At 45.4% G+C, this 27127-nt stretch overlaps 1 protein-coding gene across 7 annotated transcripts; it reads right to left on the minus strand.

Moving 5' to 3' along the window:
- Positions 1 to 1207: 1207 nt before the first annotated feature.
- Positions 1208 to 25447, minus strand: LOC128345474 (zinc finger protein with KRAB and SCAN domains 8-like). 7 transcript variants are annotated; one of them, XM_053297465.1, is made up of 10 exons: positions 25380 to 25447; positions 21936 to 22062; positions 11800 to 11988; positions 11097 to 11330; positions 9617 to 9880; positions 8427 to 8951; positions 7716 to 7833; positions 7224 to 7306; positions 6875 to 6995; positions 1208 to 3925 (listed from the first exon to the last, which is right to left on the minus strand). In XM_053297465.1, the coding sequence occupies exons 2-10, from the start codon at positions 22017 to 22019 to the stop codon at positions 2772 to 2774; spliced, it is 2772 nt and encodes a 923-aa protein (XP_053153440.1). In that variant the 5' UTR covers positions 22020 to 22062; positions 25380 to 25447; the 3' UTR covers positions 1208 to 2771. The 7 variants fall into 7 exon arrangements, with proteins under 7 accessions (XP_053153440.1, XP_053153443.1, XP_053153439.1 ...); XM_053297468.1 differs by lacking the exons at positions 21936 to 22062; positions 25380 to 25447 and adding an exon at positions 15104 to 15146 and having other exon boundaries at positions 11800 to 11945; XM_053297464.1 differs by lacking the exons at positions 21936 to 22062; positions 25380 to 25447 and adding an exon at positions 14405 to 14705 and having other exon boundaries at positions 1208 to 3922.
- Between the last annotated feature and the right edge of the window lie 1680 nt (positions 25448 to 27127).

The following is a 27127-nucleotide window of genomic DNA, read 5'->3' on the forward strand; positions in this document are numbered from 1 at the left end:
CTCAGTGACAACCCCTTCTTCCCCCTAAATCAGTGATCTTCACTAGATTTCAAGTGACGGGCACTTGGCAAAACAAAAAACCCCTCAAGGTGAGAGCCATTTGACCTCCACATGGTACTGTGCTTCCCTCATTCTGGGAAGGCCCTTTAAGAGAGATGGCGCCCTCATTTAAGAGTTAAGAACATAAGAACAGCCCTGCTGGATCAGGCCTGCCTATCTAGTCCAGCATCCTGTTTCACACAGTGGCCCACCAGATGCAACTGGAAGCCACAGGCAGGAGTTGAGGGCATGCCCTCTCTCCTGCTGTTACTCCTCTGCAACTGGTCCTCAGAGGCATTCTGTCTTTGAGGTTGGGGGGTGTCCTATAGCCCTCCGACTAGCAGCCATTAATAGAATTCTCCTCCATGAAGTTGTCCAAACCCCTCGTGAAGCCATCCAGGTTGTTGGCTGTCACCACATCTCGTGGCAAAGAATTCCACAAGTTGATTATGCGTTGTGTGAAAAAGTACTTCCATTTGTTGGTCCTAGATTTCCCGCCAATCAATTTCATGGGATGACCCCTGGTTTTAGTGTTATGTGTGAGAGAGAGAAATTTCTCTCTATCCACTTTCTCCACACCATGCATAATTTTATAGACCTCTATCATGTCTCCCCACAGTCGTCTTTTTTCAGAACTAAAAATCCCCAGGTGTTGTAGTCTTGCCTCATAAGAAAGGTGCTCTAGGCCCCTGATCATCTTGGTTGCCCTCTTCCGCACCTTTTCCAGTTCTACAATGTCCTTTTTTAGACGTTGTGACCAGAACTGTACGCAAGAGTTCTAGGAGGAAAGCATTGGGAAGGGCTACACTTCCCAGCACTCTGTGCATGCCTTTGAAGATGGTGCAGGGGCTCAAGAGGGCACTGTTTGCCTGAAAGAAGCCCCACCCCTAGCACTGGACAAAGCATAGCACTGCAAGGTGGATATGGCCATCAACACATGGAGCAGGGGGACTGTGCAGAGAGTATTCAGCTTTGGCTGGCCCATTAGCCCAATAAACAATTTCAGGGAGACACACTTACAGTTGATGGTATCCTTCACTGCCCTTGAACCCTAACTGCCCCTCCAGGACTAACTATGAAGAATACTTCATAGTTCTTATCCCTAAATCAAGGTAAAACCTTTGAGATTACTAATTTGGGATACAAGAAAAGACTGAGGCCATAGGAATGACACTTAAAGACTTTATTAAAACAACTTTTAATACATCATTAAAAATGGTTAGAGATAGACAGAGAAGGATTAAGATTTTAACACTTACGATTACATTATTAAATGAAGCATCCAAAGAACTGGAGAAAACTATTGGATTATTTTTACTGCAGTTTTGTGACTATTTTTAACATGTCCACTGCACTGGAGTCTTAGGGCAAAGAGCAGAATAAAAATGTAAATAAAATGTTCATTAAAAATTCATTAAGTGAAATGCCATCCAATGTTCATTAAAATCTTCTTGAGATAAGGTAACTTTGCTTGTTAAACCAGCCCTTCGTTGCTCTGTACTGTTTTATTTACTTATTACATTTATAGAACATCTAATAAAAATATCTAACCAGTTCACATATGCCAGCCACAGACTATAGGAACAATTCCTAACCCTTAATATTTCTGTGTTAGGGAAGAAAAAGATGTTGGTTACCCTTCACATATTTTTTGTTTTAAAATCCTCAGTGTCAGAGCAGGTGAATTTGCAATGCAGAGAAGCACATGGTTCTATATGGCATATTTAACAAAATGTGACTGCCTCCTAAATGAGGGGACAGTCACATTACAAGACACAATAGAACAGCTGGGCTCCAACTGCAATTCCTTTCCCACACTCAGCTTCTTTCTCTCATGTAACACAATTCCCATGGTGATAAACATTGTTTTCCATTGTATTAGCATGTCTATAGGTTCTCCAAATTCTCCATAGGTTCTCTGATCTTTATCTGGGCTTGGTTAGGAAAGCTCTCACCTAATTATCAATATAGCATATTCCACAGCAAATCCTTTGATAAGAAAACCTGTTCTCCACCTGAAGTGTTTTCCACACTCCAGGCAATTCTAGCATTCACATTGTTCATCCCTGTGTGGATTCTTTTATGTACATGAAGGTTTCCACTTCAGCTGAAGTTCTTTCCACACTGTGAGCACTTATCTGTGTGGATTCTTTGATGACTGATAAGATTAGAGCTCTGACTGAGGCTCTTTCCATCCACTTTGACTGAAGCTCTTTCCTCCTGTGCAGATTCTTTGAAAGGGAAATCAAGTGCTTGCTACAACTGAAGCTCCTTCCACATTCTGAGTATTTACATAATTTCTCCCCTGTGTTAATTCTGTTATGTTCAGTAAGATGTGGCTTCTTACTGAAGCGATTTCCACACTCTGAGCAGATATGTGGTTTCTTCCCAGTGTGGAGTTTTTGATGTGACCTCAGATTTCTGCTCCAACTGAAGCTCTTTCCACACACTGAGCATAAACACGACATCTTCCCTGGGTGAATTCTTTGATGGCAAATAAGACTTGAGCTCTGCCTGAAGCTTCTTCCACGTTCCCACTATTTATAGGGTTTCTTTCCTGTGTGAGGTCTTTGATGACTAGAAAGATTCATGTTTTGACTGAAGCTCTTTCCACTCTCTGAGCATTTATATGGTTTCTCCCCTATGTAAGTTGTGAGGCTTTGTGGCAATGCAGAGTGTTACAGAAGTTTGCCCTGCTTGAGGCAACATCACACTGGGGGAAAAGTTTGTTTTTACTGAAGAGGTAATGGGCACAAGGGTAAGGGGCCAGAGAATGCTGTCCCCTGTGGCCTTAAAGAACGCATTGCAAGTATCAACTGTTTCAGCAGAGCAAGGTTATCCAATAGGGGAGAGTGGTGGAAACTGGGATGGTGGGAGGGCAATGCCTCATCTGCCCTTTGTAAGGAGCGTATCTTGCTTATGTGGGTTCTGGAATGTCTTGCAAGGGCTGTGATCCGACTAAACGCCTCTCCACACAAGCATCTATATGCTTTCTCCCCCTCTCTGTGTATTTTTTGATGTCTAATGAAGCTATTACTAAAACTGAAGCTCTTTCCGCACTCTGAGCATTTATATGGTTTCTCACCTGTGTGGATTCTCTGATGATTCGCAAGGCTTTGGTACAAACAGAAACTCTTTCCACACTCAGAGCACTTGTACCTCATTTCCTCTGTGTGAATTCTTTGATGTCTAGTAAGCTTTACCTTCTGATTGAAGCTCATTCCACATTCGGAGCATCTGTATGGCTTTTTGCCTCTGTGCATTCTGTAATGTTTTGTCAGAACTGAGCTGTTTCCACAGCTCTTTCCACATACTGGGCATTTACATTGTTTCTCCCCTGTATGAGTTTTTTGATGTTGAATAAGGAATTTGGCAGAGATTAAGCCCTTACCACATTCGGAACATATATATAGTTCTTCCTCTGAGTGGTTCTTGCCATGATTAACTAAGTTGGGGCGGAAAGTGAGCTCTGAGCTTTCATTTTGCATTTCCCCAGTATGGGTTGCATATGGTTGTGTCTGAGTTGTGCTCTGACTGAAGCTCTTTCCAGATTCCAAGCAGTCATATGGCTTCTCTCTTGTGTGGAAACTTAGATGTTTAAGAAATTTTTTCTTCAGCCTGAAGCTCATTCCACACTCAGAGCATTTATACGGCAGTGCTGGTACATGTGTTCTGAAATGCATTAAAAAGTTTTTCCTGCAATTAAAGGTCTTTCCACACTCTGAGCATATATATGGTACCTCACTTGGGTAGATGGTTTGATATGCCTGAAGGCTTGATTGACCAGCCCCTTCAAAAGCAATGGGTTTCCTCCCTTGCTTCTGTTTTGCTACAGTTGTCTTTCTCTGTTCTTCACCTTTTTTCTTGCTCTCCCTTCTATCACCTGCTGGAATGAAGAGAAAAACCTGATGAGGGAAACATAGAGCCTCCAATCAGGGAAATCACGCCCATTGCTTGCTCTTCTTCATGGGTGTGTGTGTGTGAAATGTCCTATTACATTTCATCTATTGTTTTGAGGAATTTGTTTATATGTTTACTTATAAAGTCACACATGTAAAGTCATCACACATGTATAAACCGCCCTGAGCCATTTTTGGAAGGGCAGTATAGAAATCAATCAATCAATCAATCAATCAATCAAACAAACAAAATGTATCTGCAGTTCCTAGGTGGTCAGAAATGACCTTGGACCATTTGCCATGGAAATGACCATTTCCAGCTGCCATTTTGTCCACAGCAGCCATTTTGTAGCTTATTTCAGCCAAAGAATAAAAAAGAAATGGGGAAAAAGCCACGATTGTTGGGACCATTTGGGGGGCATTGCCAGGAGACCCACAGAGCATGGTAGGGCACTTTATTTGGCCCATTTTTATTTTTATTTTGGTTTTTGGTGTTTTTTAAAGTCTGGAAACCTAATGACCACATTCCTATAGACTCAGTGACTCATTATCCGCGATTTTGTTACGTGGTAATCTACAGGAATGGAACCATAGCGGATAATGAGGTCCACCTGTACTTGACTTATTATGACTTACAGATATCATAGGAACATAGAACATAGGCACCTGCCATATACTGAGTTAGACCATTGGTCTATCTAGCTCAGTATTGTCTTCACAGACTGGCAGCGGCTTCTCCAAGGTTGCAGGCAGGAATCTCTCTCAGCCCTATCTTAGAGAAGCCAGGGAGGGAACTTGGAACCTTCTGCTCTTCCCAGAGCGACTCCATCCACTAAGGGGAATATTTTACAGTGCTCACACATCAAATCTCCCATTCATATGCAACCAGGGCGGACCCTGCTTAGCTAAGGGGACAAGTCATGCTTGCTACCACAACACCAGCTCTCCTATCAAATTTTGCATACACAATCCTGCCACTGAAATTAGCTGAATGCACTACTTGTTACACCAGAATATGTTGGGGAAAATGTTTAATTTTAAATATATATATATATATATATTAGAAATAATTCTGAATATAATCATCATATTTTAACTGTTATTGTTCTCAACATATTTTTAACACTTGGTGTTAAATAATTCCATATAAATTCCATTAAATAATTCCAAATAATTAAATAATTCAGATCAATAATTCCAAAACGACTACATGCCCAAGCAAAGGCAAAGAGGAGAGCTGGTCTTGTGGTAGCAAGCATGACTTGTCCCCTTAGCTAAGCAGGGTCCACCCTGGTTACATTTGAATGGGAGACTTGATGTGTGAGCACTGCAAGATATTCCCCTCAGGGGATGGATCTGCTCTGGGAAGAGCAGAAGGTTTCAAGTTCCCTCCCTGGCATCTCCAAGATAGGGCTGAGAGAGATTCCTGCCTGCAACTTTGGAGAAGCTGCTGCCAGTCTGTGAAGACAATACTGAGCTAGATGGACCAATGGTCTGACTCAGTATATGGCAACTTCCTATGTCCCTATGTCCCAAAGCAAAAGATCTTTCTCAGATTCAGATTTAATATGATTCAAATGTACCATATATGTGCATTATTCAGTAACATGAATATTTGAAGTTGACATCCTGCAAAGTTCAAATTGTTCTTTTATTTCCCTCTTGCAAGCCATATTAATTTTTAAAAATCCCATGACATATACAGGTGGCCCTCAAAGAGTAGTTACTCCTATTTGTAGTCCACACCACAGGATATGAATGTAGTTTATTGTGGGGTGGGGATGATGGTGGTCTTGGTTACTCACATTTTCCTACCCTAACTAAATGGGTATCCAGTTTAAATAGCAATTCTCTGTGCTTCTCAGCTGATGCGTGGGGAGATTTAAAGACGTGGTGTGAGAGGCGCAGGCTGCTCCATTCACTTTCGCCTCCTGGGCCACTTCTTTATTATTCATTTTATTATTTATTTATTTTTTACATTTTTGCATTTACATTTTTACATTTTTATACCCCGCTCTTCCTCCAAGGAGCCCAGAGCGGCGTACTACCTACTTGAGTTTCTCTTTCACAACAACCCTGTGGTGTAGTTTGGGCTGAGAGAGAAGTGACTGGCCCAGAGTCACCCAGCAAGTATCATGGCTGAATGGGGATTTGAACTCGGGTCTGCCCGGTCCTAGTCCAGCACTCTAACCACTACACCATGCTGGTGTAGTGGTTAAACTTCCCTGCACATCAGCCGAGAGGCAGGGATTGTGGACATTTAAACTTTACACCTCCCCGCGCTTTTCAGCTGATACTGAGGAGGTTTTAAGTTTAAATAGCCACAATCCCCAAGAGAGTGGATTGTTTGACTAAGGAATCGATCACCATTTGGGGGTTTAGGCCAAGCACGCCAATTGCTGCTTCTGCTATTACCCCCACCATATGACTTTGCCCAGTCAACCACAGGCCTTACCTACTTGTTTAAGAGCCCTGCTATTTAAGAGTCTCAGCCTTATTTTGAACAGGCTCTCATTCGGACGTCACATGCCTGTGTGTCCTTATGTAGGCACTTGTCATGGCAATTTCCCAGATCCATTCCTTCGGATGCCCTGGTGTGATGCTTTTCATCTTCCTGTAATGGCTTATTTGCCTGTGTCTGCCCTGGTATGGTGACTCAACCTTTTAATCCATTTTTCTCGTTCAAACCACCCACACAATGAGGGGGATGAACATGTATGTCCAAACCTTGCACACTTGAGCCTTGTGGTCAATGTATTTAAATCAAAAATGAGGTTTCAGGAAGGTGTGTCGGGGTGTGGGATGAGACACCCCTGTGCACTCATATCACTTATCACATGTGGATAAGTTCTGTCCAGATGCATCATCTTAAGCAACCCATTTTTTTAGATTTCGAAAACTGATTTTGTCACTCAAGCAAAAGGAAAAAACCTTACCCAGAGAAGCCACATTCTCTCCATCTAACAAGACTTCCATCTGCAGAGCCCTTTGGGTGGGATCCAGAGCCCACAATTCCTTTGCAAAACATGCAACCACCTCATCCCAGGTCACTGGACTCTGAAGGACAGAAGAACAAAATGTTCTCTCTACACAGGTAAGATGACAATAAAAGGGAGGGTGGGTGGAGGCCCCCATTCTCCAGTGGCCTTCAAACCCTTCCTAGGAGGCAGTGAGGCAGAAGCCGAGAGAGAGAGAGATTATTTCAACCCAAGGGGATGGGTAGGGGACAGAGGCCCCGGGCTCTGCCCCACTGACTTTCTTTCTCTCCAGTCATCCTTCTCCTACCTGATCTGACTGCACAGCCATATTTTCTATTCCATCACAAACGAGAGAAGGTCTGGAAGGAAGTGCATGGAGCAGTCCACTGCCTGTGAGGGAGAGAAAGGAGGGAGGGAGATATTTTATGCTTTATAAATATTTTGCATTTCAGCTCCTGGGAGGAATACAGTTTGGGCATACTTCAAAGTGCTATTAAGGATTTTTTCATAACCTTAAAATGTTGCATGGACAGGCTTTTTGTTAACATGTTATGGAGGCGAGAGAGGAGTGTCACCTCCCCTGCACAGGCCCAAAAGAACATAGGAACATAGGAAGCTGCCACACACTGAGTCAGACCATTGGTCTATCTAGCTCAGTATTGTCTTCACAGACTGGCAGCGGCTTCTCCAAGGTTGCAGGCAGGAATCTCTCTCAGCCCTAGAGAAAAAGATAAGCAGCCAACAGGTTTCAGTCTTGTTCAAAAAAAGGCAAATTCAGGCACACCCCATCAGTCCTTACCCAGCACGATGGTCCCTCCGTCACCTTCCTGTGAGAGCCCCCTCAACAACGACTTTTCCTTGGGGTCTGGTGGAGCCTTCTCTGCTTCCAGGAAACCAGTGGCCTCTTTGGATGGTTCCTGCATCAGTGAGTGAGGAGCCCAACCAGGGAAGGACAAGAGGGATTAGGAAAAAGAGGATGCTGGCAAACTCTGGGGCATAATTTCCTCCCTCTTGGTAAAACTAGGCTGGATTAATTTATTCTATTATAGAACCCACAACTAGCTATACCTTTGGCAGATAAGCACCCAAGGATGTGTATATGGGTGTACTGACCCAACACAGAGATTAGAAGAGGAGTCAAAGGGGCATCTTTGTGGGCGGGGTATAAACTTGATAGATAGATAGATAGATAGATCTTAAGTTTCCTCCTTATAAGTGTCCTCTGTAACAGGCATTCCTAGACGTTGTTGACTACGACTCCCATAATCCCCAGCCAAAGGGCACTGCCTCTGCATGCTGGCAGGAAAGTGCCTCTGCTTCTGCTTGTAGCAGGAAGTAGAAGCAGAGGTGCTTCCCTCTCCCTCCCTGAGTTCTCTTCAAGTGTTCTCACCAGGGGCCCTTGCCACACACATCCAAATCTGGCCTGGAGTGCTTGGGACCTGCAGAGCCTCCCCCCACCAAAAGCTGGCCAACCGATAGGCATCCCTACCAGGATGAAATAATCTCACACCTGCTGTTCTTCCTGCTTCGTGGCCTCTGCCTGTCTCAGGAGGAAGCCTTCTGCCAGAGCCACTGCCTGGGAACTGGTCTCCGCTCCACATTCCCTGATCCAGCTCTCCATCTCTGCGGGGAGGATGCTCAAGAACTGCTCCAGGACTACCAGGTCCACCATCTGACTTTTGGTGTGTCTTTCTGGCTGCAGCCAATTGTTGCAAAGGTCCAAGATTCGGCTGCAAACTTCTCGGGGGCCCTCAGCTTTTTGGTAGCAGAACTCCCTGAAGCGCTGGTGCCGTACATCTGAGCTGCTGGTGTCCCTACCCAGGACTTTCTGCACATTTCTTTCCCAGAATCTCTCACTGCTTCTCGTCTGGGTGGCATCAGGGCATCTTCTTGCTTCAGGGCCATCTGCTTCTTCCTCTTCCATCTTTGGAGAGCAGCCCTCAGCATAACTCGAATGATCTGTTTCCTCTTCCTCCATTTCTTCTTCTTTCTTAAGGCAAGAAAGGCCTGGATTTGTGGAGATGGAGATGACACCCTGCAACAGTGAACAAGTCATTATCTGTGTAAATATTAGGAGCTGCAACAGAGAAGACTAAAATTAATAAACTATCTATCCATCTGTTTATCCAGCAAGTGACATGGGGTGTTTCTCTCTGTAAAACTACTACAAGCACCTATATAAATTTTTTCGACAAAAGCTTCCAAAGTGGGTTAATGGAAGAAAGAGGGAGGGAGGGAGGGAGGGAGGGAGGGAGGGAGGGAAGGAAGGAAGGAAGGAAGGAAGGAAGGAAGGAAGGAAGGAAGAATCCCCCTCCCAAAAGGGCTGATAATCTTTAAATAAAATCAGGCCCGAGGTTTATCTAGTCCAGCATTCTGTTTCACACAGTGGCCCACCAGATACCTCTGGGAAGCTCACAGACAAGAGCTAAGGGTATGCCCTTTCTCCTACAGCTACTCCCCTGCAACTGGTATTTAGAGGCATCTCTGAGGCTGGAGGTGGCCTTTAGCCTTTAATAGGCTCAAGTAGCCATTGATACATCATTGATGTCAAAAGGAGCCTTCAAAGATGGGTGCTGAGAGGCCAGGTCTCTTTGGAGTGAATCTGGGGATCCCTCAATTTTTCTCCAGTCCAGAGGCCCCTCCCTACCTTTTCATTTCTCACCCTCCCTCCACTGCACTCCACATGCCCCATGTACATACCAAATCCCCTTGTGGGAGGCCAGTCATGCTGCCTCCTCCAAGATCTTCTGCACCCAGGATCTTCTGCATGGTTCCTTCCCAGAATCCCTCACTGCTCCCAGTCTGGATGGCATCAGGGCATCTTCTTGCTTCAGGGACAGCTGAGTCTTCCTTTTCCAACTTTGGAAGGCAGCCTCCAACAGGACTTGAAAGATACTCTTCCTCCACTTCTTCTTCTGTCTTAAGGCAAGAAATGCCTGGATTTGGTGACTGGGATATCAAGTTCTGCAAAAGTTGACAAGTCATTATCTGTGCAATTATTGCAAGCAGCAAGAGAGAAGACCCGTATCAATGCATCAATTATCTGTCTATCCATCTATCTGTATCTCCAGCTAGTGACTAGAGGTGTTTCTCCCTGTAACATGGATCAAAGCTAAGACATAGAGGGGACGTCCAAGGTGATGAGGAGATCCACCACCTAAGAGACAAAGGGGCCTTTCCTGGTGATGTCTCCACCACTGTTTTGTCTATCAAAGTAGTGGTAAGTGGAAGCCTGCATGGAGAGATCAGCCTGAGGGATCAGCTCCCTTTGGGCTGAAACTGGGGATCCCTTACTTTCTCTCCTCCCACCTTCACACCAGACATGCCTCCCTGGCTGGACATCTCCCCCTTCAGCTGGGCCCTTCTGGAACTAGGGATGTGCATGGACCAGTACGGAGGCCATTATAGAGGCCTCCAAACCAGTTTGAATGTGGGCCGGGCTGGCAGTTTGCACTTACCCCTCCCGCTGCTTTTCCCCGCCGGCGCTCCGTTTTTGCGACAAGTTTTTGGGACAGCAGTGTTCCTCCCTGCCGCCCCTGCCCCCATTGTCCGGAAATACCGGAAGTAGCGATAGCACATTCTCCCACCGCTGTGCGTGCATGCTGCTGCCACATGCGCACCCGCCGTGCACATCGCATGCCGCATGCGTGACGTGCGCACGCAACATGGGATGTGCGCAGTGGGCACGTGTGCGTGGTGGCGGGCGCACATGCAATCGCTACTTCCGGTATTTCCGGACAACAACAGGGGCAGGGGCGGCAGGGAGGAATGCTGCCGCCCCAAAAACCTTTCGCAAAAACCGAGCGCCGGCGGGGGAAAAGCAGCGGGAGGGGTAAGTGCAACCCCTCCCGCCCTTAAAGGGTGGGGACCGGCGCTGGACCGCGCCTCTACGGTTCCATGCACATCCCTATCTGGAACTCCCTCCCCAGCTGCCTGCCTTTGCATTTACCACCCTCCTTCCACTAAACCTTGATGCATAGACCAGATCCCCTTGAAAGAGGCAGCTCATGCTACTTCCCCCAAGATCTTCTGCACCCAGAATCTCCTGCATTGTTCTTTAGGGACATAGGGCTCTACCTTATACTGAGTCAGGCCATTGGTCCATCGAGCTTGGGATTGCCTACACAGACTGGCAGTAGCTCTCTCCACAGTTTCAGGATGGAGTCTCTCTCAGCCCTACCTGGAGATGTGAGGGAGTGAAACTGGGACCTTCTGCATGCAAGCGGAATCCCCCACAGCTCTGAATCTGGATGGTATCAGGGCATCTTCCTGCTTCAGGGTCAGCGGAGTCTTCCTCTTCTATCTTCAGGGAGCAGCCTTCAACAAAACCTGAATGATCTCCTTCCTCTTCCTCCATTTCTTCTTCTTTCTTAAGTCCAGAGCTCCCTGGATTTGGAGAGGCAGAGACTACACCCTGCAAAAGGTGACATGTTAGTATCTGCACAAATATTAGGAACAATAACAGAAGACACCAAACTAAACAAAATAAAGATCTGTCTGGATCTTCCAGAAGTGACAAGGGGGTATTCCTCCCCATAAAACAGATCAAAGCCAAAACATAGAAGGGAAGCAGTTTGGTGAGGAGCTTTGCTGCTGATGATGTCTCTACCATTATGCCTTCTGAGCAGAGCAGAGGAAAGATGAACCTTACATGGATAGGTCAGTCTGAGAGGTATGAATCTGGGATCCCTCATTTTTTCTTCCCCTTCAGTCCAGAGGTGCTTCCATGCTTGGGCATCTCTCCACCCATGTGGATCATTCCAGGCCCCCTCCTCACCCTCTTTCTCTGCACCCCACATGCCCCCTGCAGAAGAAGCAGTTCATGCTGCCTTCTCCAATATTCGTGCATCCAGAATCTTTTGCATAGTTCCTTCCCAGAATACCTCACTGCTCCCAGTCTGGATGGCATCAGGGCATCTTTCTTCAGGGCCAGCTGAGTTTTCCTCTTCCATCTTTGAAGAGCAGCCTCCAACAGGCCTTGAATTATCTTCTTCTGACATTACTTCTTCTTCCTTAAGGTTAGCAATGCCTGCATTTGGAGAAATGGAGACCATTTCCTGCAATGTTGTGGTCTGCAAATATTAGGAACAGCAAGAGAAAATCAACAAATCAATTATCTGTCTATCCGTCTCTCCAGCAAGTGATTGGGGTCTTTCTCCCCACAAAACAGATCAAAGTCAAGACTTGGAGTGGAAATGGAGTTTGAAGGTAAGGAGTTCCCCCACCTAAGAAACAGAGATACAGTCTGTGCTGATTTCTTTAGCACTGTCCCACCTTAGCAGAGAAGAGTAAAGAGTAACTCCCAGCCTGAGAGCAGGGTTGGCCCGTGGATATAGGTGACCAAGGTCTTGGGGGCCACAGACCCCACCACCACAGGCCTGCCTTCCACTACGCCAAAGTAGCCTCCAAGTTTTGGTGGGCGCTGGCCCTGTGCCAAAATAAACAGCTGCCAACCCTCCAGGCTCCTGACTGGACGGGTCAGAAGTAGGAGATGGGGTGTTTTTGCTCTGTCAGCAGGGCTGCTGAACTTCTGCGCTCCACTAGCAAAACACTGGCTTCCTAGTTTCTCCTCCCCTTCCATTCAGTTCTTCTGTTTTCTGTCAGTGAGCAACATCAAAGTCTCACTGAAATCTCAGTTGTGCACTTTCTGTTGGGAAAGAATTCTAACCCCATGGATGTTTATCTGCCCATCTATCTTGTTTGAGGCTCTCCAAACATTCATTAGTTTGAACATTACAACTCCTTGGGATAGAGGGAAGATGACGGCCCTGGGAATATCATATCCTCCTCCAAGAATAAGGTGATGGGAACTTTACTGATGAAGTTCAGGTTTCACTTTTTAAATTAAAATTGAAATATTATTGCTGTTAAGCTGCCATTCTTTGCACTGAGGGGGCAGGAAATTGTGACACTGTTCTGAAAAGCACTGGTACTGTGGTTCTTCTTCTAAGAACGTGTACCTGACAACAGTTGCTTTTGATTGACAAGAGGAATTCTATAGGTGTGTACTGCAGAGTCAGTTGTAAGTTCACTGCCAAGGAAGAAGCTGGCAGAAAGGGACTCAGACTACAAGACAGTAAATTGTAACTGTGTTTCTTGGAAAGGATCAACTTTTGTTTCATTTGTTTTTCTTTGCGAAAACAATAAATTGTCTTTATTTTTAAAATATTTGGACTTTCTCTATTGGAGTAACATCCCATGCTCAAATTTACTGAGTAAATTACATGAGTAAATCCCATGTTACTCTATTGGAGTAACATCCGATTACCCACTATCAATGGTAATAGCTATTACAGGATAGGACTACTGGAGATAAATGGTGGCAGTGGATACTGAAACAATCACAGTAGGTGAGGCTGAGAGATAAATGACTAACCTGGAATCACCCAGTGGTGATTTGAATTTGGGTCTCACCCAGTCCACCACTCTAACCACTACACAACATTGGCTCTCTAAGTTGCAAATTTCACACTGTCCACACTCCTTGGCATCTGCAGTGCTCGTTTAAATTGAGTTGGGACAAAGTCAGACTGTTGCTGTTGCTGATCTACCCACCTCTGCTTTCCTTAGAAGAACCATTTCCTAGCCCTTGACAGCTCAGATATTTGTGTAGCATGTAAAATGGTGCTTTGTGAGCCCCATTAAGGCTATCTGAAGGGCTCTTTATATAGTAAAGTTGTTTTGTAATGTTAGTTTTAAAGTCTTTGTTGAACTGCAATGGGGAACACATATTGTAGTGCTTTTAATCGTTTTTTTTAAAGGAGGAAGAGTAGGCTTTTCTTCCCAATGGCAAAATAACTGATGTTCATTTTGATTGCCAAGTAAATATGTGTAAAAGTTCATTCCAGACATCTCATTTTTTTCAGTACTGAATGTGGTGGGGAGGGGCAGTCATACTTTGCTTAAAGTGTGCCGTCAAGTCGATTTTGACTTCTGGCGCCCAGAGCCCTGTGGTTTTCTTTGGTAGAATACAGGAGGGGTTTACCATTGCCTCCTCCCACGCAGTATGAAATGATGCATCTCATCTTTCAGCATCTTCCTATGTCGCTGCTGCCCGATATAGGTGGGGGATTTGAACCAGCAACCTTCTGATTGTTAGTTAAGCATTTCCCCACTGTGCCACAAACCCTAAGGTGCCAGAAAGGCCACCTCCCTTTGAGGTGAATTTGGGGATTCTCCCCCAACCCCCATCTGTGCATCCTTTCTCTCAGCTGGGTCACAGGAACATAGCTGCCATATTCTGAGTCAGACCATAGGTCCATCTAGCTCAGTATTGTCTACAAAGACTGGCAGCAGCTTCTCCAAAGTTGCAGGCAGGAATCGCTCTCAGCCCTGGAGATGCTGCCAGGGAGGGAACTTGGAACCTCAGATGCTCTTGCCAGAGCAGCTCCACCCCGTAAGGGGAATATCTTACGGTGCCTTCCCGAGCCCCCTCCCCACCTTTCCTCCTTTGCACCTCCCTCTCTCCGCGGCGCGCACCCCACATGCCTTTTGCACGCACCAGATCCCTTTCATGCTGCATGGAAGATGATGATGAGCACGGAAATCTCTCGCAGAGGGGGGTGGGGGCTCCGCAGGAAGTGGGCGTCCCAGATTAGCCTTCCAAAGGTCTCTCTTGGAATCCGAATCCAGTTTAACCCTTACAGTGACATGTCGCCTGGGAGTAAGCGGGGCAAAGAGCCCCCTTCGTCCCCTGCTTTGCAGAGGAGGGAGGCAGGCAGGCAGGCACAGAGCGGGGTCCATGGGATTGCTTCCGGAAGAGATTCAGCCTAAGGATTAAGGTGAGGGAGTTGCAGTTCCTAGAGAGGCTGGGCGTTGAGGGGCTCACTCTTCCTCCGAGCAAAGGAGTCCTTATTTCCCACCAGGTCTGAAGGATTTGCTGTATCCGCCCCCCGCCCCAAGGGATCTGGCGAGCGCAAATGCCTCGCCGGTGGAGCGCCAGAGACAAGATTCGTACAGGGCAGGAAAATGGAGAGAGAGGGCTTGGAAATTTATACTTGGCAGAGAAACCCTGCCGGAGAAGGCATGGGAAGGAGCCGGGAGACCCAAGTGGAGCCTCTCCGATTCACACCCAACTCTTTGTTTTCAGAAGGCAACCTCAGAATCTGTGCCTTTCTTTAAACCAAGAAACTGCACAACAGCCACACTTTAATGCCTGGGCGAATTAACACACACACACCTACCTACCTGCCTTACTTGGGGAGAATAATTCCATCTGAGAACTGAACTATGTTCCTTTCCCCGATTTCCTGCTGATCAACAACAAATCATAAAGATGTTAACTGGAAGGAACTAAAGGTGTGCTTGTTAAAAGGAAGCTGGCTCATGGACTTATCTGCTAAAACTGTTAGAGATGCTTTTTTATTCCACTTTTCCATCCTTCCAGAACTGTGAGGCACCTTCACATAAAGATGAAACATAAAGAAATAAAACATTAGCCATAATAATCAATAAATAATAGCAAACATTAATAGTAAAAGCCACAGCACAGACATAACGGGGTCAGATGCACTGCAAAGGGGCCATTAACCTCAGCCACCAAGCATCTGAGAAAACCACGTGCCTATAGTCTAAATAGCATTAAAGAGAGAGCCAAAGGAATCGCCTGTGGAGGAGAGTTCATAGTTCAGTGATGGATATTAGCAGTAAAATCACCCCATTTGCCTGTATCATTTTGATTCAGCTAGACCTACTTGTAACCTTTTAAAAAACCTTTTCTCATGCAACTCAGTGTTTTTCAATGATGCTTATGTGATCTAAATGTTTCACAGGATGTTTTAGGATCTACTTAAGTTGCTCTTCTGAAATAAGGATTAGTGAAGGAAGCTAATTTTTTTCTTTAAAATTAGAGCATGCTGCCTTAGATGCTTCTCCATTAAAAACTACATTCCATATTTTTTTTGGTCAGTAATATACATATTCAAGATTTTACACCATCTCATTGTTCTCAATTATTTCTTAACAAGCAGAGCATTTGCCTCTGACAGCAATCCTTTTGTAGTCAGGGTTTTCTGATATAGCTTGTTCACAAAATTACTTGAATCTAGGTTTAATATGGATTACCAACATTAGTGTGACTGTGTGAACCCATGCCAAAGTGCAGTCTTGGGCCATAAAGAACCTTGGCATGGATTCACACAAGCACTTCAATATTGGAAACTTGTGGTGTGCATGGAACTGGCGCCTGCTGGTTCCAAGGTGAGGGCGGGGGGGGGGGATAACTTTAAGGACAAAGGAGGGTGCTCTTACCCCTCCCGCTGGGCTTCCCCTGCCACTGCTGTAGTTTAAAACGGTCTAGTGGGGCGGCAGCATGCCTCCTTGACGCCCTGGTGCATTGCGGACCGGAAGTACCTGGTGTGTGTGCACTGGGCATTTCTGGTCTACAACACACCGGGGTGGCAAGGAGGTATGCTATTGCCCCGCAGGTCCATTTTAAACTACAGCGCGGGCAGGGGAAACACAGCAGGAGGGATAAGAGCACCTTCACCCGTCCTTAAAGATATCCCCCCCCCACTTTTGAACCGGTTGATCTGCTGGTCTTTCAAACCAGTTTAGAGGCCCATAAAGGTACAGGGGGTTGTACCTTTGAGGGGGGCTGTACACAGGTTCACTTTCAAAATCCATCCATGTACAGTCATGCACACTGAAACATGTACATGGTATATACTGACACCCATATTCACGTACAAAATAATCTCTGAATAAGGCTCAGGTCTCCTCAGAACCTTCTCCGATTAGTTCCCCACTACAGCAACCCTTGTGATGTAGAGTATAATTTGGCCCAGAGAAGTAGCTGGTGTGTAGCTGTGTGTGGAGATTTTGAAGAGATCCTAGCCTTATTTAGACATGATTTTAAAAGAGGGTGTAGGCAAGTACAAACCTCCCAAAGTATGCTGGATCTGTATCCTGCATGTCAAGAGGCCCGTAAAATTCATTTAAAATGAATGCAGATATAGTCACTCACAGGAAATATGTATGACACCTGCACACACATACAACATAATAGCTGAGAAAAAGATTTTGAGGGGGCTTAGGAGCTCTCCAAAAGAGAACAAGAGTGTTGGAGGAAGAGAAGAGGACCAGTGCTTCCTCTAACAGGAGAGCTGGTCTTGTGGTAGCAAGCACAACTTGTCCCCTTAGCTAAGCAGGGTCCACCCTGGTTGCATATGAATGGGAGACTAGAAGTGTGAGCACTGTAAGATATTCCCCTGAGGGAGGGGCGTAACTACCATTAGGCAAGGGGAGGCGGCTGCCTGGGGGCCCCCACACCTCGAGGGGCCCCCCAGAGGCAAGTCACATGTGAAGAGTTTGTGTGTGTGTGTGTGTGTGTGTGTGTGTATCAGCGAGAGGCCCATTTTAAAATTTTGTCTCTGGGCCCACTCCAGCCTCGTTATGCCCCTGCCCTGAGGGGATGGAGCCGCTCTGGGAAGAGCATCTAGGTTCCAGGTTCCTTCCCTAGCAGCATCTCCAAGATAGGACTGAGAGAGATTCCTGCCTGCAACCTCGGAGAAGCCGCTACCAGTCTGTGTAGACAATATTGAGCTAGATGGACCAATGGTCTGATTCAGTATATGGCAGCTTCCCATGTTCCTAACTGGGATTCCCAGAAGTTGTTGACTACAACTCCCAGAATCCCCAGCTTCAATGGCTTTTGCTTGGGGATTCTGGGAATTGTAGTCAACAACATCTGGGAATCCCTCTTAGAGGGAACACTGGAGAGATTTAGAGATGGAGCTCTTCCTGAGTCAGGACATCCTGACTGCCTCCTGCCTGACCTGAGACACAAATGTTATGCCCTCCTTTATTCAGGGGCCCATTCGCCTGGGACTGGAGAATGGGTCTAAGGGCTGAGGAAGACTGGGGACATCTTTCTTTCTGGGACACAACATTTTCTGTTGTGTACTTTCCATAAAACTGGATATATTCCTACTATGTATGCTATCTAACCTGGGCATTTTAGCCTTCAAGGAGTAAATAGGCAGCTGGAGGGAGAGTCAATCTGGCAAGTGGGTCTTTCTCAGACTCAGCCTCTCCAACCTGCAATATGGGGCCCAAGGTTTTGGCTTAATTCACAGGGTGAAGTCAGGATCACAACCAACTCATGTATTTATCCTTCAGCTTGGTTAACAATGGGATTTATGATGGGCTACCCATTCTCAAAATAACTTGCCCAGTCCTGGAGATCAGTATGAGAGGTCTTCTCTCCAGCCTGCATTTGCCTGAGATCAGTTTGGTGGTCTACCAGAGATGTGGCCTTCTGTGTGGTGATACCTCATTTGTGGAATATGCTCCCCAGGAAGGTATGACAGGCTCCATCCCTTATGTTTTTTAAGAAATGATTTTATAGGGCTTTAAAAACACATTTTTAATTAATATAATTGGCTTTTAATTATTTAAGCATATTTTGTTCTTGATATACATTATTAATATTAAAATAAGAATAACAAAACAATTATCATATTTGAAAGCACAATAATTTACTGTACAGAAATATTAAAACAAGGGGTCCACAAATGTAGGCTCAGCTCACTACCCATCCATTATTTGTGCTCACCGGCAATCCCTTCTTTTCTCTCATATCTTTTTCTAGCGCACAGTTAGGGAGCTTGAGGCTGTTATGTTCTTACCTTCTCAAAATTGACAGTGGAAATGGGAGATCTCTGGAGAAGATCTGTGTCATCTGGGATGTCCTGCTTGCCAGAGGATTGGGGAACTCATCACTGGCAAACTTGCAAGTGGATTTGTATCCATAGCTCAGTAGTAGAACATTTGCTGTGCATGCAGAAGGTTCTAGGTTCAATCCCTAGCAGCATGTTCAGGTAGGGCTGAGGAAGATGTGTGCCTGAAATTCTGGAGAACCCCAGCCAGCCAGTGAGGGCAATAGATAAACCCATTGGTATGACACAGTATAAGGCAGCTTCCTATATAAACAGTTTGATGCACCAACCACAGCCAGGATGGGGTGTACCTGGCTTCTGTGATTCATGCTCTATTAACAGCCAGGCTAGACTACTGCAGTGCTTTCCAGTGGCTTCAGGTGGTGTAGAGCACAGGCTCTTGGGGAAGACAGCATCATGATGCATGCACTTTATGTTGGAGATTGAGATCCGGTATATTGACCTTTTGCACCTTCCTAATGACCACTAGGGGCAGGTAGCTAGTGAGGGTCCCCTTACCTGTCCCTGCTTTGCCTCTACTCTATGATCCCTGCCTTGACTCCTCAGGTACTTCCTGTAGTTCTGCTTCTTTTCTCTTTGGAGAGCAGATGGGAGCATCTCTCTCTCTCCCCTCCTATTCACTATGTAGCTCATAGTTAGGGTCTTTCCTATCTCAAATGTACTTAACCTAATAAACCACATTTACTTTATATTGCACTACAATCTCCATGCTTGTTCATGACTAACTGCAACAATAAGGCTCTGCACTACTTCATAACTGGAGTGGGCAGCTTCCTCTTGGTGCTTTGTCATCAATGACAAGATTCTTTTGCATCTGAAGGGACGTGAATAATAGCAGCTCTGGTCATTTCATCCCAAGGAAAGGTTGTTCATCTCATAACTGCAAAGCTGTAATAGCATTGCAAAAACTGAAAAGAGTGTACTACGGATCAGACACCACCTTCAGTTTTCACCATCAGGTGCTCCTTGATATTCAGGTCAGGCCTCAGGATGATAATGTAGCACTTGGGAATGAAGATGCAGCCCAGTAAGCCAGCACTGGAGGCCAAGATGGAGAAGACCTGCACGGCCACCATGGATTTCCCCTTCGTGCTCAGGTAGATGGGCACAAAGGAGACCCAGACGCTGCAGAAGACCAGCGTGCTGAAGGTGATCAACTTGGTTTCATTGAATGCCCCAGGCAGCTTCCTGGCTAGGAAAGCCACCGTGAAACAGACAGCAGCCAGGAAGCCCATGTAGCCAAGGGCGCCATAAAACATGGCAACAGACCCTTCATTACACTGCAGGGTGATCTGTCCAGGCTGGGAGACCATATCGGACTCTGGGAAGGGTGGAGAAGTTCCAAGCCAGATGGTGCAAATCCCAAGTTAAACACCGGAACAAGACATGACAATGAAGTTGGCCAAACTCTTCCCCAGCCACCTCCTTATCCTGTTCCCTGGCTTGGTGGCCATGAAAGCTACCACCACAGTGATGGTTTTGGCCAACACGGAAGAGATGGCAACTGAGAAGATGATGCTGAAGCTAGTTTGTCGGAGAAGGCACGTCACCTTCCTTGGCCGGCCAATAAACAGGAAGGAGGACAAAAAGGAAAGTAGGAGGGAGATGAGGAGGATGTAGGAGAGATCCTGGTTGTTGGCTTTGACCACTGGAGTGTCAAGATATTTAATGAAGATTCCTAACACAAGTGCTGTGGCAAGGGAAAAGAATAGGGCAAATGAAGCTAAGATAATCCCCAACAGTTCATCATAAGAGAGTAAAGTTATAATCTTGGGGACACACTGATCTTGATCCTTGTTTGCATGCTTATCATCTGGACATTTGTTGCAATGGTCTGCATCTGAAAAGAACAAAAGTTACCTTAGGATCACTGTCATATCTCTAGCAGCCCAAGGGTGTTTCCAGGTGGAGAAATACTTCATTTGAAGATGGAAGTTCTTACTGGTTTTCCATGGGATATTCAGATATTGTTGGTCATTGCACAATTTCTCAAAATTACTCTTATTTAATTTATATACCACCTGACTCCAGTGGCTCTAGGCGGTTCACAAAACACAAGAAAAACACAAGAAAAACAAAATAAAACAAACTGTTAAAAACACTAATTTAAAAATGTATAACATTTGAAGAGTACTAAAAGCCTGGCTGAAAAAATGTGTCTTAAGGGCTCTTTTGAAGGATAGCAAGGATATTAAACCACAAATGTCTATAGGGAGCGCATTCCACAGCCTAGGAGCGACTACAGAGAAGGCCTGCTCCTGAGTCACTGCCAGATGAGCTGGCTGCATATGGAGACGGACCTCTCTCAATAATCTCAGTGTGGGGTGGGCATCATGTAGAAGAAGACACTCTCCTAGGTAACCTGGTCCTTAGCTGTCTGGGGCTTTAAAGGTAATCACCAGTACTTTTCATTTCGCCTGGAAACTTATTGCTAGCCAATGCAATTACTTTAAAACAGGCATAATATGGTCTCTCTGAGACACTCTGAAGACCAAGGAGAGGAGAGCTGGTCTTGTGGTAGCAAGCATGACTTGTCCCCTTAGCTAAGCAGGGTCCACTCTGGTAGCATATGAATGGGAAACTTGATGGGTGAGAACCCAGGCCAGCACTGGCCTTCCTCCGCAGCTGGTTGAGATTCAAGCCCCTGCAGTTCTGTCTTCCAAGAGCTCTCAATTATACTCCTGCAGCCATCCTCCATGGCCACGTGTCCTTCTCTGCCCCTCCAACCTCACTGCTTCTAACAAAGACAGCCCTTCTGGTTCTCAGAATTCCCTGCAACCACACTCTAGGTCCCACCCACCTGGTGTACTGATTGGCTGCCCTGAAGTTCACTAAAGTGTCAGTCAAGATAACGGCGCATTCCCTGTTAAGTCTTTAGAGGATGGTGGTGGCTGATCACTACAACTTCCATTTGAAACAGAGTATTTCTCTGCCTAGAAACACCCCAATCAGCCTATTACACTATTTCAGAGGATTATAGAAATCCTCAGTTAGAATCGAACTCCACACGATGTACCTGAGCCTTGAGAGTGTGTTCTCCCTCTCCCATTTCTGTTCGAGTGTCTACTTCCTATCTAGGAAGATGAGATCGGTCATGTCATTCAATATCACCCATCTCGGCTACCTATGCTTATATATATGTAAAGTGGAGGGTTGGAATGCAATGAAAAAAACATAAAAAGTACAGGCATGAAGGGCTGTTGAACCTTCCTCTGTCATACTATTTCCTCCCTTGCAATCTGACTGCTCCCATTAATCTTTCCTCGCCAAAATACATACAAAAGCATCCTCAAAAAGTTAACATGCCCAAAAGGGCTCTCTTTTCTTCTAAGGTCGCCTACCTTCCTGGGTGGAGATTGTCCCTTCCGTGCATGGAACACAACTATAGCAGCAAACTGGCTTTCCTTCCTGAACCACTTTGACATATCCAGGGTGGCAACTTTCTGTGCACCTGGAACGAGGCAGGGGCTAAGAATAACAAGAAAGAACATCAAGCAATGGGGTGTATTTTATAGTTATAGGCTATGAAAAAGACTACAAAAGAATCTCTAATACCAGGTCTGGTTTTACCTGGAGGAGAAGAACTCTGGTCTTGTGATGGTGAGCATGAATTGTCTTCTTTCTAAGCAGAGTCTGCCCTGGTTTGCATTTGGATGAGTGACTACATGTGAGGGTTGTATGATAAGGGATAGGCTGTAGCTTAATGGTAGAGCATCTGCATTTGCACGCAGAAGGTCGCAGGCTCACCCCTGGCATCTCCATGTACAACTGGGAAGGACTCCCGCCTACAGCCATAGAGAGTCTGCTGCCAGTTGGTGTGGGCAATACTGAGCTAAATGGACCAATGTTATGACTCGGTATGAGGCAGTTTCCTAAGTATCATCCTGCAGCTAGTTAAAGAAATCGGATTGTGAGGAGAAAAATAGAAGGATGCCAGGATTCCCAGAGCAGTGTGGAGTATACATGATTGCATTGCACAGGTTTCAAAATAAAATAAAATCCCACTGTGGTGCAAATTGTGCAGTACAGATGGGGGTGGGGGAGAATTCATGAATGGATTATGCAGGCATGGAAGCACTAGTATTGTTAAGATGAGTGACTTGGAGAGGAGAGCTGGTCTTGTGGTAGCAAGCATGACTTGTCCCCTTAGCTAAGCAGGGTCTGCCCTGGTTGCATATGAATGGGAGACTAGAAGTGTGAGCACTGGAAGATAGTACACAGGGAGATATACTCCCAATAGGGTCACCCAAAGCACGAAGGTCATCCCAGCTGCCCAGCTAAAGCAAGCGGGCTCCTATATTGGGCAGCAGTGATATAGGAAGGTGCTGGAGGCAGACGATCACTTCAGTGACAACGACAAAGGCATCATTTCATACTGCGCGGGAAAGGCAATGGTAAACCACTCCTGTATTTTACCAAGAAACCCACATGGATAGACAAAATTGAATGAGATATAGTGCCGGATGATTGATGGGTCCCTGAGGTTGGATGGTACTCAACATGCTACTGAGGAAGAGCTGAGGATCTCTCAGAGTACCGATGGTGTTTATGATGTGGTTAGATTAAAGCCTTTTGGATGTCTAGCGGCTGATGTTGCCATGCAGGAAAAGAAAATATAAAGCTGCAAAGACAGAATTACAGTGGGAACATGGAACGTAAGAAGCATGAACATGGGAAAGCTCAACACAGTGAAAGATGAAATACATTGATTATAGATTGACATATTGGACATCAACGAATTAAAATGGACTAGAATTGGACACTTTCAGTCAGAAAATTATACCATTTACAACTCAGGACACAAAAAACAAAGAAGGAATGGTGTTGCTTTCATAGTCAGGAAGGATATAGCAATGACAGTACTTGGGTACAATGTGGTCAGTGATCAACTAATATCAATTAGGTTTCGTTGGCAACTCTTGAACATGACAGTTTTTCAAGTCTATGCCCCAAGGACTGATGCAGAAGAAGAGAAAGTTGCTGAGTTTTATGCTCAAGTTCAGTCTGAAATTGACAGAACATGCAAGCAAGATGTGCTGCTGGTGGCTGGGGAGACTGGAATGCCAAAGTCAGAAATGGTAAGGAGGAAAACATAGTCGGACTGTATGGCCTAGGAAACAGAAATGAAGCAGGAGAGCAACTTATTAGTTGCTAATAAGTGGCCAGGAGCCAATTGTGGAACAGATCACGGACTGCTCAAGTGCAAGTTCCAAGTCAAGCTAAAGCAGAAAAACAAAGCTATCCAGTTTCCACAATATGATCTTGAGAATGAATGAATCGCTTTGGAACACTGCAAGGAACGCTGCCACCCCATGCCAGAAATCCTGGAGGCAGCTCCCGCATGGGGGGTGGGGACTTAATCCATTGACTAATTGCTTTGTGGGCCTTTTATTTTCTTTCATTTGGTTTTGCTGCTGCTTTCTGGTTACTCTCAGGGGGAGTGCTGAAGGGGGTTATAAAATCCTGTTGGGTTAGCCGAGGTAACAGATTCACGACACTGGGGGAGTGTAACCTCATCCAGAACTGGATGTCCAATCCCATTTTTCAGATTACGACTCCCAACAATGAGCACCTCAGTCTTGCTTGGATTCAGCTTCAGTTTATTCTCCCTTATCCAGCCCATTACTGCCTGTAGGCAGCATTTAAGGGGCTAATGCCATTTCCTGCTATTGATGATAAGGAGATATATACTTGGGTTTCATCAGCATATTGATATTATACCACCCAGTCCCAAATCTCCCAATTACCTCACTCCACGATTTCATGTAGATGTTAAAAAGCACTGGTGACAGAACTGAGCCCTGAGGGACTCCATATAATAGCTCCAGTTTTGAAGAGCAACTGTCACCAAGCACCACCATCTGTAATCTACCTGAATCATAGGAGCGGAACCACTGTAAAGCAATGCCTCCTATCCCCAACTCCCTCAGGTGATCCAGAAGGATACCATGGCCAATGGTATCAAAAGCTGTTGAGAGATTGAAAAGAACCAGAAAAGTCACGCTGCCTCTGTCAATTCCCTAGAAAAATGGAGGAGGGGGGATCCACGGAACCACAAGGAGAAAAACAAAAACAAACCGTGAACAGGATGATCTAATAGGCAATTAAATAGAAATAAGATTTAATCATATGACATACTAAACATGATATAAGATATGCCCCAAACCAGTATATATGCAAAAAGTGTATGTCTGAAATATGCTATACACAAACCAGCCAGGTAAACATCTACAAACAGCATATATGAATGAGTGTATACAATACACATAGGCAAATGGTAAGTAGTAAACTCCCATTAAGAGCCCAGAATCTAGTGGAAACAAAAAAAAAAAAAACCCTCAACAACCAGAAGTTGACATCAATATGTGACTCTAAATTAGCTCATGTTCCCAATAGCAGCTCTTGTTGTTCTCCCAGTATGAATACATGCATCCAGTATGTTCATAAACCATAAGAGCAGAAAGACGAAAGCAGAACACTCTACTGTGTCTGATGATTGGGAGCGATGATAAGAGATATAGTCAGTTGTACTCAGGTCTCAAAGGTAGAGAAAAGGAAAACAATGCATGCTGTGTAGTCTGCTGGACGATGTCTGAAGAGACTGGAAACACTACAGCTTCCCCAGGATAAATAGCTGTTTCACTAAATGCTTCTTCAGGAGCACATTTCATCAGTCTCAATTGCTATATTAACAATAATACAATCAAAAATATCACATAAAAATAGTTACTATACATGAAGAGAAAAGCTGGTCAATATCAAAATTAATCTGTAAATATACTCACATATGCAGGCTCAGAACATACCGTAGTAACACTCAGTAAAGTTCCTCCAAGCAGGTAAAAGCCTAAAAGCCTACTAACTTTCCATGAAACTCCACAGCTTATAACAGAACGCTAATTAGCAGAAAAGCCTCTGCAGCTGTATCCCAAAATAACAGTAATAATTTGGCCAAACCAGATAACCAATCGCTAGTTCAAAAAGTATGTCATATGATTAAATTTTATTTCTATTTAATTGCCTATTAGATCATCCTGTTCACGGTTTGTTTTTGTTTTTCCCCTCTGTCAATTCCCTGGCAAAGGTCCATCTATCAGGCTGACCAAGTGTTAATGAAACTGTTCCAAACCAAAACCCAAGGAACTACAGCAATAGAATATTTGTGCCTACCTTGTCATATTGCCTGGGCCACATAATACTGTCCTGATTAATAGTCAGCTTGACGTCCATGGATGCCTGTCTCTCAATGCTCCCAACCTTCACTCTGTCATGAGAGGTATTGGAAAACACCACCCAGTTCACAGTATCAAAGCCTGCCGCCAGGTCCCCATTCTCGCCCAAATATAGTTCATCCATAGAAGCATTATAAAACTGGATGTTTCTCAGGAATGTGTGGAGCTTAAATGACAGACAAAGCATCCAACTCAGGTCTATAGTTTTGTCTTGTTCTTTTCAAATTCACAGTGAAACCAACATCTCTTTCCTGCTCCAGCATTTGGAGAATGTTTAGAGACATTACACACAATACCAATGGTACAGATGATGATGTTGGTGGCAGCTTGTGTCCAAATTTGGCACACCACCACTGCCAACCTCTTGATCTCCTGCCTGCCTCCCCACCCCCCATAGTATCTGCTGCTAGTCAACCCCCGGGCGAGCCCCCTCCTCACCTGCCAGCTACCTCTGCCGAAGAACCACTAAGCCCACTCTCTCAGTGAATCTCAATAGCCCTCAGTCTCAGTAGCCACCATAGTGCACCTTTGTTCTATTTGCTGGGAGCAGCATGGTGTAAGGACATAATCCAGGGGGAAGCAGGTCAGGGATCCTCAGTGGCCCCTATTCTCAGGTGGCCCAGGATGGACTGTGTTCTTTGAACACATCTGCCCAATTACAGTTATGCCTCAGCATAATACACTTGGCTTTTTACTATACGGCAGGGGTTCTCAAACTTGGGTCCCCAGATGTCGCTGGACTACAACACCCATCATCCTTGGCACCAATGGAGGCAACTGGGGCTGGGGGTGATGGGAGTTGTATCCAGCAACATCTGGGGACCTAAGTTTGAGAAGCCCTGCTGTGAAGTGTTTTCTGTGTGCTGAGTCATGTTCTGCCATTAAGCAAATTGAGGTGGCCCACTTGATTTGTTTAAGTGTTATCTTACTATTGATTATTATTAATCATATTTTTATGCTGCTTGATATGTACATCTCTAGGTGGTGTACAAAACTGAAACAATACTTAAAAATCAACACAGATTAAAATACACAAAACAGTAGCGTAAAACAATTATTAAAAGGCAGAGAAGAGTCGCTCCTAGCTGGTGCTGCGAACGCAGCGCCAGCCTAACTAGCTCCTGAAGGGGCCGCCCGGCCCCTTCAGGAGCTAAGACTGGTGCTGCGTTCGCAACGCAGCCCAGAAGCGGCTCTTCCTTGCAGGGAAGAGCTGCTCCTGGGCTGCACTGCGAACACAGCACCAGCCTTTGTTTAACTGCCGAAGGGGCCACATGGCCCCTTCGGCAGTTAAGCTGCTTCTC

This window comes from Hemicordylus capensis, chromosome 2 (genome assembly GCF_027244095.1).
Source record: "Hemicordylus capensis ecotype Gifberg chromosome 2, rHemCap1.1.pri, whole genome shotgun sequence".
Taxonomy (NCBI): domain Eukaryota; kingdom Metazoa; phylum Chordata; class Lepidosauria; order Squamata; family Cordylidae; genus Hemicordylus; species Hemicordylus capensis.

Bases quoted from the DNA above. Each gene is read 5' to 3' on its own strand.
- LOC128345474 (XM_053297463.1), bottom strand. From the start codon at position 14,659: ATGGACCCCGCTCTGTGCCTGCCTGCCTGCCTCCCTCCTCTGCAAAGC. The intron at 8,952-9,616 runs GTATGTACATGG...TCACTGTTGCAG, and splicing joins GCCTCCCACAAGGGGATTTG to GGTGTCATCTCCATCTCCAC. The intron at 3,926-6,874 runs GTAAGGTTTTTT...TCTTCATTCCAG, and splicing joins AGAGAATGTGGCTTCTCTGG to CAGGTGATAGAAGGGAGAGC.